Source organism: Platalea leucorodia, assembly GCF_965183815.1.
Source record: "Platalea leucorodia genome assembly, chromosome: 2".
Taxonomy (NCBI): domain Eukaryota; kingdom Metazoa; phylum Chordata; class Aves; order Pelecaniformes; family Threskiornithidae; genus Platalea; species Platalea leucorodia.
Genome location: NC_138824.1, coordinates 19,291,130 through 19,304,492, shown reverse-complemented (window position 1 = coordinate 19,304,492; position 13,363 = coordinate 19,291,130). Strand labels below are relative to the sequence as shown.

The 13,363-nt window shown below is 36.7% G+C and overlaps 1 protein-coding gene across 5 annotated transcripts in view; it reads right to left on the bottom strand.

Moving 5' to 3' along the window:
• Nucleotides 1–13,363, bottom strand: part of PARP4 (poly(ADP-ribose) polymerase family member 4) — a 59,665-nt gene that overhangs the window by 41,330 nt on the left and 4,972 nt on the right. For all 5 annotated transcript variants that reach the window (XM_082303914.1, XM_082303912.1, XM_082303916.1 and 2 more), the window contains 8 exons: nt 12,824–12,956; nt 10,010–10,205; nt 8,408–8,531; nt 7,193–7,271; nt 6,528–6,641; nt 5,613–5,759; nt 4,118–4,255; nt 1,948–2,121 (listed from right to left, as the gene is read on the bottom strand). In XM_082303914.1, coding sequence (XP_082160040.1) covers nt 1,948–2,121; nt 4,118–4,255; nt 5,613–5,759; nt 6,528–6,641; nt 7,193–7,271; nt 8,408–8,531; nt 10,010–10,205; nt 12,824–12,949 — 1,098 coding nt within the window. In that variant the 5' untranslated portion in view covers nt 12,950–12,956. The remainder of the gene's footprint in view (nt 1–1,947; nt 2,122–4,117; nt 4,256–5,612; nt 5,760–6,527; nt 6,642–7,192; nt 7,272–8,407; nt 8,532–10,009; nt 10,206–12,823; nt 12,957–13,363) is intronic.

Here is a 13,363-nt window from a genome sequence, read left to right as displayed (position 1 = left end):
AACATTTCCACTTGTTAAATACAGTTTGGAACAAGAGCAAACAGCTGTAGAACCCCATGAAAACAATTCAGAAGAACAAGGTATTTGAAAAATACTGCTAAACTGCTTCTGTACAACTCCAAATCAAGTTTTTGATGAAGCCTACTCATAACATCTCCACAAACCAATATTTGTGCTTGGTTACCTTTTTCATTTTGCTTATGAGGCAATTCTTACTTGTTAGAATCTGTCATTTTGTCCCTGAGGCCACTATCCAGCTAGGGCAGTAGCACAAGGTACCCATGCAATTTTCTCACATCAGGAGAAAGAAGGACATCTAACTTTGAAAAGATTGTAATGCTATACTTCACTAAGCCATGGGAAAGCTTTATGAGACATAGTAATTTCTTTATATCAGAAATATCAAAAGGTTTTAATTATCAAAAGATTTCCAAGGTTAAAGGCACTATTAACATTTGTTCTTTTAGAACAGCAAGGAGCCTCCTTCCCTTTACCTCTCCCCCTTTGTATTTTGTAACTTACAGAAGACTGACTTCTGGATATCCTTTGCCAAAAGAAAGAGGTATCGCTGGCAGAATCTATGGAATTTACATTATAATCACAATACAAGGAGGAAATTTGAGTTTACTCTATAGTTACAAGAGCGATGTAGCTGTCAGAGCTCTGACTGCCTCTCGCCTCTCCAGTGGGCCTGGCTGCTTGGGCTCAGGGCCAGCTTTGACAGTGCAGCTGTGGAGCCTTGACAGATAGCTGCAAGAAGACTCAGCAGATTCCTGCCCCTCCTTTGCTCAAGAGATGCCTCTGAGCTTAGGCTCTTGCCCTTGGTCTCTCGGCTGAGCTATGTTGCCAATATGCCTGCATCCAGCCTCCCACCTCCCTGGTTCTGACCCAGATCCTGTGGACTCGAGTTCCCGGTTTGACCTTGGACCTGCCAGACAAGCCATAATGAAGAGGCAATCTGGACTGACCCTGGCTACTATCACCAGCAGTCACTATCACCTGTCTACTATTCCTATTTGGGTACCATGGGACTAGAGCCACTGCCAGTGGTGTAACTGCCCTGGCCTTGCTCACTTTCACCCACAGCCCCGTCTGCCTGCCCTTACAGAGCAGCCAGACCTTGCTGCTGGGCACAAGGGCTTCATCTGGGTGCGCACTTGGCACACCTCGTTGGCAATCCCCCTGGCAGGCTGAGAATTTCCCAGCTAGTTTCTGCAAAGATGAGACAATGGACTGACTCGCAGCAGAGTAACGGAATTGACTGAACTCCTAGCCAGCTTAAAAATGAAGGAACTGACTAAGTAACACAGAAGCTGAGGGTAAGCTATGGGGGAGATCCTTGGAGACTCCCCTAGGCAGGCCAGCTGTGCTTAGACCAAGTGAAAGATGTTATCCGTTTATATGTGCTGACTAACTTTTTCCACTGACAATCCAGGCAGTCCAGAGAACTCCCCCAAGCAGTCTGTGCTGTAGAAGTGGGAACAGACCAAGCTGTACATAGACTCGTAATTTAAATAGTCTCTAGAAACTGCTCCTGCATATGCAGGAAAGGGTACACAGAGCAGTCTTTGCATATAGTTAAAATAGCTCAGATATATTTTGTATATAGTTTAAGATAATCAATAGAAACTGATTATGTATATGCTGGAGTAGTTGCTAGGGTCAGCTGGATGATAACAACAGTTCTGTGATTCTCATTTGATCCAGCTGAAGATGCCATCACAACAATGACTGCAATGGAAACTCCTGTCACCATCTGGACAGCAACTGGTCTTTCTGTTCAAAACACTGAATTCCCCCCATGAGCATTACTCTATTCATGATTCCAATATTTTTTTTTTAACTGACAGCCTGTGCAAAGTATCCTGCCAATTTATCTAGTGAGCATGTTCAAAACTGGTGTAGCACAGTGCACATCAGGGCTTACTAGCAATCTGGAAAAGTTACCTGACACAGGTCCTGTTTTCTAGATAACAGTTTTTTGGAAACTTTATAGTCTATTCCAGTTTTGTGATGTATAAGTTGATAGAACTCCGTCATCATCTCTTTTAGTGCCACCTCGCCAGCTCCCTCATGCAGTGCATTCTTTACTTGGAGTAAAATACCTTCTGCTTTGCTCACCTTTAAAAGAAGAGATTATTAAATTGAAAGCTATCACAAAATTGCACAAAGAGGGCAAAGCAATAAATACTGAAAATGGATCATTTAATTCCACACTGAAATAAAACTTTAACTCTTGTTAGTGCAATGTCCACAAAATATTTTCTTGCAGCTAGGATATGAAAACAGTATTTTAAAGTTGGATATTATTCTGCCCCTACACTAGGCTACCTGCAAAGTACTTCAAGGAGAGCTAAGAGACAGTAAAATAACCTCCCTGAAATAAAACAGAATATGAATCAGATTGAAAGATAATGTTCCTTAACACCTTGTTGATTCATATTGTCAGCTTTAATGCATTGATGAAATAACAGAAAGTAGAAGATAATAAATTTCTTACTAAATGTCTAAGTGGACTACTTCATCCTAAAATACATAAAGCAGAGTAGAAGTCCTATTTATAAAGTGCAGCCTATAGAGGAAATGAAAGTAATAATTAATTTTAGACAGTTTGTCGAGACAGACAGGATATCAATTTGCTCGTATTTCTATATTCCTTCTCAATTGGAAAATTTTCGCAGAATACTCTATATTATTTTGTCTTCTCAAGGCAGGAGGAAAAAGGCAACAGCTAGTAAAATGCTGACATTAGAGGCTGCATAGCAATGTCCTACTGCAGTTCAATATTGATCCAAGACTGGTCTCTGTCTCACAAATGCCTTTGGGAAAAAAAAGGAGGGTTAATCTAACTGAACAGCAACCCACTTCTTTATTATTGTGTTTCAAAAATCCAGAGATTTTTTTTCTTTCAATACAAATGCTATTTCTCTTGCAAATTAATTATAAGTGGGAAGAGTTAGCAAGAACAGTTTTATCATATTCTTACAGATCGATGCACTGAGATACAGAATCTTTTAGGTCTATGGTTCAGCTCTTGCAAAAGCTACCAATGATTGAACATTATTTATCAAATTTCATCTTCATCACATATTCATCAAATTTATCAAATTTCACCTACTTGAAATATGTTAGGAATCTTAATATTCAAACAATTGCACCTCATAAAAAGCATTTACCACAAACAGGATTTCCTTATGTCTTTGCTGATTTATGCTATGCACTCACTACTGTCTCTGAGTACATGTATACAATATTACTAATGTACTACTTAAATGTGTATTATTTCCACATCAAAAAGTGAAAGGAATATTCTTCTACCATACATCAACTGAAGAGCATTAAAAGCGAGTTTCAAATAATAAGATTAGGGCAAAGTCATTCCAGAATTGGGGACCTTCTACTGGCAAAGCTCTTCCACTTTAAAACCAACATAACCTTTGGGTAATTTTGTCTTCAGTGATAAAAAAGATGAACAAAACTTAAACAGTCATTTTGTTGGCTGTTAAGTTATATGAACTTAAATTACATGAATAAACATTATCCTCTTAACTGTCTAGGGAACAAAGCAAAAGAATTGAGGTATGTGGAAAAGGGGGATTAAATGAGCCATAGACTTAACAAAGGCGTGGGTAGGCAGTTACTCTTAATAACAGCTGTAATATCCAAAGGCCTTCAAGAGTAGCTGTGTGTCATCTGATGATGCAGACAGGGACTATAATTAAAACTATTTTTCCATTACAAGAGAATGGCTCACTGAAGTATAGTTGAAACATACTGGCAGGAGCCAGTGACCTGCTATTATGCACTGCCGCCTTTGACTATCTTCTTAATGTGACTTATCTCATGGAGGGGATCCTCCCATAAGAATTGTGTAAATTGCTTTAAAATGGAAAAGACAGCCGTCTGCCCTAGGGAGTACAGCATGTTTTTAGTGTCATGATTCTAAAGCAATATTTGAGATAAAAATTTCTGAAGCATGGATTTGTTGAAGTCCAGGAGTATCAAAAGTGTAATTACCAATCCCAATCTGAAACACAACATACGTGTTTGCTGGGAAAAAATTTCCTCTAACAGCGTTTACGTATTCATCCTCACAGAGTAACAAGAATTAACTTACATCGTTTAGGCTTATGTTGTTTACTGATTCAAGTAGTAAACTATCCAGGTGGCCAATAGCTTCTGCCCAGATCAATTCCACAAAATCACTAACTTCCTGACATATAGCACTTGAATGGATGGCTTCTTCTAGAAGTAACTGTAGTAAAATAAACACAATTCAGTGAAAAGACAAAGATGCAAGTCATGGCAGTGAAGTTCTTACACAGATAATTAAACTTGCCTATTCCCATAAACAATACAGTGCGCAATGCTCGTTCATGCTTAGTATAATTTCTTCAGTCCTATTAAACTGAAGGGAATATTTCCTTTTATAAATTCTTTTAAGTGGAGAGCATGGCAGGCCAGATGGCCATGACCTCTCTTGAAAACCAAGACATAAAGTCTTGGAGAAGACAGAAGTTGATTTGTTTGGTATCTTTTTCAGTACATTGTACTATCAGGTACATGGAGATAATAGTCTGCACACCCCAGCCACTTCCTTTTTTGCACAGCTGGTAAAAGAACAGATAGTTCAAAATGGCCAGTGTTTTATAACATCTCCAACAGAGGACAGTACATCTCTAGTTTGGAAAGCTCTGCTGGGAAAGACATTATTCCTGTGAAAATAAAACATTGGAGCAGCAAAGCTACAGGAGAATAGAGAGGCCATGAAAATCAGTGCAATTCATACATCAAAAAGAGTTGTGAAAATAGTTTTTCTCATGTTCTTCTGAGGAACATTGTTAAGGCATTTATTTGAGCTTTTTCTCACTGTTCTACAACTCGAGAAGCTGCCCTTAAACTTGATGCCATTAAACAATTTCACTCAAGTTCAGACATTCTACATTACTTGTTTATATGGCATCAACTATGCAGCTTCTGAGAGTACTAGAGGACATATGTGGGCCTTTCAACATTGCTGGATAGAATCTGTGTGCCAGTTGCGCCCTATAATAGAAGCTAACCATGGTGGAAGAGAGAAGTAGATAAAGTACAGTGAGAACATAAATGGGAAAAAAATTTCTGTCACACTACAACCATTTTAAATAGCAGTAAAACATTGTCTGAAGAGTACTTTAGGGAGCAGAACCCAACTGCTATTGCCATTGCAGGGAGTCCTGTTACTGACTCCAATACGATCTACATCAAGCCTGTGACATCTGTATAGTGTGCAGAATAATTTGACAATCAAAGTCATACATCACACAACAATTCTGTTTGCTATATTAGCACATCACTTTTTAGGTACCACATTAGTTGATAATGCATCTACTGAGAGAAAAAAAAAAAACTATAATGAATATGACCACATTTGCTTTTAATGTGTTTAAGTACTGGGAACATTCACTCAATATTCTGAAAAAAATTAATTTCAAAACATTTACATATAAACCGTTTCCCTTAACCTAAGGCTCTATCATTGTGATCTAGACAATGTTTACCACATTCAGAAAATTGGGAACTAAATCAAATCATTAAGGACAGAAAAGAGTAAACATGCAAGCTGTACAAGCCTTTTGCAATTTTGTAGAAGCTAAAGATTCTGCTTCTGGTGGAAAAGCTTCTCTGAGCAGGAAATCCTGACTCTTCAAGTCTGTAATAAAAGTCTCGTACTTTTCTCTTATTTCTTCAGCAGTCTTAGTTATGAATTGTTTATTATTCTGTAAATTGAAAGAGTAAAGTTAGTCAAAGAAACTATATAGAGACGTCAAGAATCAATTTATCCAGACACTGCTCTAACAGCTGACAATCCATACTTAATTTCTGGGTTGTGATTTAACAGGCTTCCAGCAAGGGAAGGGAAGGGAACCCTTTCATAAGGGTTCATGAGACATGAAGAACAAGCACAGGGCTCCATATCCAAACCCCACAGTGACAAGACAGGTTCACCTAAATGTGTGCTGGAACAACTTGTTCTATCAATTAGACTATTCAAAATTCATCCCTGATACAGCTCCTTTGACTTGAATCTAATGTTGTTACAATGACACAGACTGCAAGCACTATACCAGAGTGCATACATAATTTGTATGCTGAGAAATACATTTAGACTGCCCTCAAGACAAGCTTTTCTGTCTCTCAATAGTATGTCCAGAATATCACTTGCTATAGCATTTCAGCATGTAAACATGTCATTATACAGTTTAGATATTGCCAGGAAAATATATGTGAGTATGAGGCAGGTGCATACAGGACCATGCTGTGTTGCTGCCAAGTCCCAAAACAGTTCTTTTGAGCAAGTTGTAAGCAAAAACACAAAGTAGAGGAGCCAACTATAAATCAAACTTTTTATGATAAAGCTTAACAGAGTGACCTCCATCTAAGGATTAGGCTGCAAATAAGAATGAAAAGCATCTGAAGCTCTCTGGAACAGCTATGTTCAACGAGCATAAAGAAACAAACAGACAATATCAATGAGTGGTTCATACCTTTGTTCCATTTGATGCACCGAAGTGTGCATATAGTCGAAACGGAAACTCGTAACGCTTTTGGGAACACTGTAATTCAATAACTACAAAATCTTTGCTTTCCTTGGAGTTAACCTAAATGGAGAGATAAATAAAGCCCCCCAACCCCCAATTTATTGCTTAAGTATGTTTCATTCACGTGATATTGCACCAAGTACTTCCCCTTGTCCTACTTATTTTTTCACCCCATTTAGAACCACACACTATGACTGACTAAGAAAAGAAGTAGAATTATTCATTATTTGTATTGCAGTAACAAGCAGAAGCTCCTTTCAGGGCTTCCCTTTACTGACTGCTGTACAGTTCCATAATTTTTGTGTTTTAAAAGATTTTTAATAAAAAAGTTTAAAATTTAAGTTAGATTTAACACATAACAGCCGTGATAACATATATCTTGTCAGAAACAAACATTATTCTACTGCAATACTTTGGTGAGAACACTACAGCGATAGTAGAAAAGTTTTATTTGGGTAGAAGTAGGCTGCACTGAAAGACAGAAAGCATTAAAGTACTTTTCAATACTCCTCTTTGCACTGCAGTACATGATAACATAGAAGAATTACTGCTGATGTGTATAAAACTGTAAACCTTTTATTCATCTACTGAACAATAACAGAAAGGCTTACTTTTTCAAGGACACTGTATTTTGCAACTTCAAAATCTTGGGGGAAAAAAGGAGTATCTTGATCATTTTCACTGTAAAATCTGGAATGGAATCAGAGTAATTAAAGTCACATATGCCCGGTAAATACCGTACTGTAATAGGCTGCAACATCATACTAAAGTAAGAGCTAATATAAGAAGATAAATCTATTTTTCAGCAGCAAAATAACAACAAAAAAACGTTTTGAGAAATGAAATCCCACCCACACAAGCTGCTGCACTAACAGGCCAGAATGTCTAGTGTGAATCTGAAGACTAGATTTCAATCTTCGCTCTTTAGAAAAACCATGGAAGCAACACAATAAATGTATTTTCATTGCCTGTTTACATGTTAATTTTTTAATATCTTGGTCAGCTACCTGTGCTGTCTGAGGTTAATTCCTCTCTTATTGCTGACTTTCACATTAGGATATATATGTGTAGTCATATCCTTCAGCATGAGGACTTTCAGAGCGAGTGCGACTTCTAGTGCATTCCCACAGAGTAACTAAATACCTACCCTATAACTGAACAGCAGTCTCTAAAAGTGAAAGCTGCATTTTGTTAATTGATTTAAGAGTGTTGGAGCTGGTTTTGTTCCTTTAACTGAATAATTAGAAACAGTTATAACAATACTGCTTCCCTATCAACTAAGAGCAGTCTGTTATCTTGATTTTCAGCTCTCACAAGAATTTTCATGGGAGAAAGAGATGCTCAGCACTTCTAAAAACAATGAATTGGATTGGATTGCAAAAACCTGTGTGAACCAAGAAAAGAAAAAAAAAAATTGTGATGATAAAAATAGCTCCAATCACAAAGTCATAAAGCTTGAGCCATACTAATGCCTGCTGAGTTGGTAGAAGCTTTGCATGTATTAGGGAGCTGGACTGTAGGTGTACACTGAGATGGAAAAATGTAAAATCAATTTCCACAGTGAGATCTGAAGGTAAAAAAAAAAAAAAAGAAGCTGTTATAAATTCATACACACAGAATACAGAAAATGAAGGAAGAATAATTTTATGTTCCGCTACATTATTAAGATAATGAGAGCCATCTTCAGAAGTCACTGAAACAGACTGGGAAGTGTTTTTTTTTGTTTTTTGGGGGTGTTTTTTTTGTTTGTTTGTTTTTTTAATTTACAGAAATATCAACATAGATCTATCAAAATGTATCTTCAATTTTATTTTGTTTTATTTTACCTAAAAGTCCCCACTTTGGACTCAATTCTTCTCTCACTGTCTTCAGTAACAGTAAGGTTGGAATTCTTGGTTTCATTTTTCTTTGTGGCATTTTTATTTTCAGCAGATGACAAGTCTTCCACATCTGCAATCAAAACATTTATTTACTTGGTATAATATCTGGTTTCTCTAATTGAACTTACGAATAGTTAATAAAAACAATACTACTATTTAATATTCATAAATATTTTACATGTTGAAACAAGTTAACAGCTTCTAAGGTCAGATTTTATTCACCCATATAACTGGCAGGATACAAAGTCAAGTATTGAATAGCAACTGCCCCAACTGCCTCACCGCTAGAATTAGTACCTCCCCGGGCTATGCCAGTGCTTATTCCCGCCAGGCACTTTGCCACCCTAACTTCTGTGACAGGAAGGGAAAAAAGAATTAGGGCACGCAGCTGCGAGGTACACTATGCCACTTGACCACAGAGCCTGAGAACTATTCCTCCGTTGCTGACGTTGGTTCTGGGGGTTATTGGTTGGTTGGTTGGTTAGTTTGCCTTTTTTTTTTTTAAAGTTGTATAGATATAGTGTATGAATGCAGTTTTACTTCTAGTTTAAAACTGTTTAGGATTGCTGCTGAATGGATCTACCCAGCTTCAGCCATGCATGCCCATGGCCTCTGCTGTGCCAAATCAGATTTGTCTAAGACTCAATGACACAGCAAATGTACAAATGCAGGGGTCCCGATTCTCACTCTTATATATAGTTCTGAAAATTGTACTGATTCATGACATAAGAATGTTCATAAAATAAAATGTATTATGTCAAAAGTAATTAATTACTGTTAAAAATACTTAAAGACTAGCACCCAACAAAATGCAAGAGATGCAAAAGTAAAAGGAAATAAAAAGCATAGTTACTAGGAAGAAAAAAAGAGAATTAAAAGACTAATAACTTTCAGGATGATAATTTTTTGCTGACTGCACACATTAAATAGAATTATCTTTCTCATCTCTTTTTAATGTTCTTTGGCTTGTCTCACAGACTTAAAATGAACATTTGTCTTTTTTCCTTCTACACAGAGTTATAGTTGTTTGCATCTGAACCATGTTACATACTGGAATGCTTGAACTTTTTCTGTGTTAATTATGTTGCATTAAATATTTCTAGCCCATGTTAACCTGTTCTCTAGCTATCCTATTTTCTCATAATTTTGACTTCAAAACATAACACTTCCTCACACAAAGGCATTGAAAACCCTCTGCATTCTGTTGAAATTAACTAAAACTTCCAGGTTACTGTCATTTGCTTCCAGTGAAGTCAAATAAAGTCAGTCATCGGAGTAGCTTTTTTGTTATTTTTAGTATTTTATCCATATTTCCAACTTGAAGTCTTATTTGAAGTTTTATTAACAGAAAAAAAAAAAAATCAATTGAAAGACTCCAGAGAATGGAACTAGTATTTCTTTTCCAAAAAATTCTGAATTTTTTATCAACTTTATTGCCAGTTTCCATGGTTGCTCATTTCTTAAAAGCTGATTCTAAATGAATATTCTTCTAAAACATTCTTTTCCGAAGTAACTGATAGATGAATAAACTATGTCAAATATACCTACCCTGGCTGGCTGGCCTTTGGTCAGAAGTGTCGTCTTGTGATTTATTAACCTTATATGCATCAATCTGTAAAAGCTTCCCCTTTTCAACTGATTTCCAAATGAAATCTGCAAACAAAACAGGAAGCTGATACTTCTGAATAGTTTTCAGATCACGACAGCTGAGGACATCAGCAGTATCCACAAGAACATGTGTACTCTGAAAGACAGGTTACAATTACAGTTGCTATGCACACATAACTATAATATTAATCCAAATACTGTTTATTTGCAATTCATACTGGTACAATCCTGGAGTCCAGAGAAAACATTTAAAAACAGACAAGCTTTTTGGACCATATTTTAATTGAAACATCTAATTTAGAAACATAGAACCTCTGCACTTCATCCATAGACAGCAGAGAGAGCAGGACTCTTTCAGGTCACAGTTCAGCTCAACTAAAATACGCATGTATTCAGAGTGTGTCCACTTTTCTACAGTAACTATGAAGATATGAAGGTGACCCAGTGCCTAATGTTCTGTAGAGCTTTTAGCAGCACATAGGAGGCCCAATAATGGGCCAAGATCTGTTGTGGACAACATGGTACAAACCCAAAGCTATTCAGGGTAAGAGTGTTAAAAAAAAAAAAAAAAAAAGCTGGGCAAAATGCTGAATAATCATAATATGCTTTGGTAGCCTTATAAAGAATCATACATTGTTTTACTGGAATTGTAGTTAAAACTTTCTGCATAGTTAGGACAAAATAAAAATGTTTAGAGAAGTCACATCAAATCAAATGGTCGTAAGTAAGAGGCAGCAGATTTTGCACTTCGAACAGTTAACATTAAGCCTGCAAGAACTGATGGAGACAGATAAATGAAAGGTTATTACATCAGAATGAAATTAGATCTGCTTTCCTTGGAAACAGGATGCTTAATGCATGTACTTTTATTTGTCACATATGGCAAAAGTACAGTTTTAAAAAATACGAGCTCTTCCCTGATACAGCAGCACCTAGCCCAGATCTGTAGAACAGGTTCTTTTTAATCTTTAGTCATCATGTAATTTCTGAAGCTTGGGTAAGATTTACCCTGAACAGGTTGGCCACTTGTTAGCTGTTCTCAACATCCTAGAACTCACAAATTTTAGGTATTGAAATATCTCTCTTCCCACTGTATTTATAAAGATGATTGAAAATACAGATTTCAATTAATACATATTTGTACTGCATTAACGCTTGGTTCATTTGCTATTTTAAAGAATTAAATTTTTTTAGCAAAGCTTTTTTTAAAGCTTATTGTTTTTATGAGGCAATTTCCTTGACTTTTTCCCCCAAAACATGAGCCTTAATTATTGTCTACCTGTTGCTTCTTTACAAGATCACAGGCACCACAAAAAGATTTGTCAACGCATCTTGGAAGATCCTAATTTACAGCGCAAAGAAATCTATCACATCTTTGGAATACTCTTGCTAGACCTTGGTACGTTATTCTTCAACTCTTCACCTTCTCTCCTAAACAGATGTGCATTGTGAGAGTCACCAGGAAACTACTGGGCTCCGAACAAGATGATAACGTATGTGCGATATTCCTTTTCTTCACACGTTCCTTTCTTTTTCCTTTAATGCCAACACCTTATGTTATGCACAATTTAAACTGCAGACTCTTGAGGATAGCATATACAATTTTTGCTGTTTGTAAAATGGCAATCGCCTGTGGGAGTTATGCATAACAGTAGGATTTAAAGTCATTCACCCAATGTTACATTAGGAAATATTACACAAGAGTGAGAGGGAGAAATTAACAAACTTAATCATACTCTTCACAAAATTAAAAAACTGTATACAGAGAAAACAAAAAAATAAAATCATAATACAATGCATTACCTTCTCCCCAAGGCAGACTAGAAGTAAGCACTCTAATATGACAATATTTATGAGCTTGCTGTAATTACTAGCAATGGGAAGGAGGAAATAAATGTCACTTTTAAGTGGCAGAAGTAACAAGGTATTATGCCTTCACTATTTAGATAATGTTAGATAATTCCCTGTCACTGGCAGGTGAATACTTATATTGCTAAGGCATTAGCATGTTCCTCGGCACACTTCTAGCTTCTGCCAGCTGACATCCTCCCAGTTTCCAGGCATGGTTTGGGAGACAGATCATCACCACGACCGTTGCCATTAGGCAGTTTGGATATGAACACTCAGTCCTGAGGACCAAGAGAGTTCACTAGTATAGGTATGGGCCAAGCCATGCCAGCCGGCCACGGTCCCTGTGAGCATTCCTAGGCATGTAAGGTAGCAGTATAGATGCAGCCCACTGATTTCATTGCTGTGCATGTCCTGCAAACAGGCTCCTTGATTTATCCATGCTGTGTCTTCAATACATATTCAAAATAAAAAGCTGTATTTAAATAAAAAACTGCAATATCACAGACTTCTAACTCTTCAACCATCTTTTCCTCACTCTGTAATCAAATGCTTGCATTAACAATAACATAACCAAAACCCAATTCAGTGATGCATCTCCTTATTCAGAGTTTCCCCTCTCTGACAATGAGAGAATTAAAACAGCACGGCAATTTTATCCAGGAAAAAACCCTCCCTGGTTCTTTTGTGGAGGAAGAATATTACTCTTGATTTTTTATGTGACATTTCAGTACTACAGAGCCAGCTGCATTAAAAATGTAAACTGAATATTTCTGTTTAAATATTGAACAGAGACATAATCTCTACAGTTCTTATTTCTCTACATGTGGCAAGATTAACACTCTACAACACTTGCACCACTTGATATTTTCCTACTGAGATCTCAGAAATAAATCTGGAACTTACCTTGTGATTAAGGACAAAATTAACTACTCCACCATTTTCTTTTATGCATGCTTTCAGCTTGCTCTTCTCCTGAGTGGCTAAGTATTTAACTTTAATGAAGAACTCACAGTTTGCAAAGATTGCCATTGCCCTCCTGTTAAAAGAGAAATTTTTTTTTTGGCTGAGAAAACTTTCATTCCCACTATCCACCTAAGTAGTCTCTCACCAAATATATTCTTTGCAACTCTAACAAGTTCCAAAACAAATCGCATTGTTTTATCATGGTAATCAAATCCATTCAGAACACCTCTTAATTTTTTTTTTTTTTTAATTATGTGGAAAATTTAGTGTAACCTACATTTTCAGTGAAGTCATGGCTTAAACTAACTGCTAAACTGTTGTCTTGATATCTTGCTGCTAATACCCACTGCTAGTAATGTGGAATTATCTTAAACTGGAACAACTTCTCTTTCAGTTTCCCTTCCACACAGTACCATTGTAAAATAACTCTCTTTTTCAAGAATGTAAACTGCTTTTCATGTTTCCACTCACTGATTTATA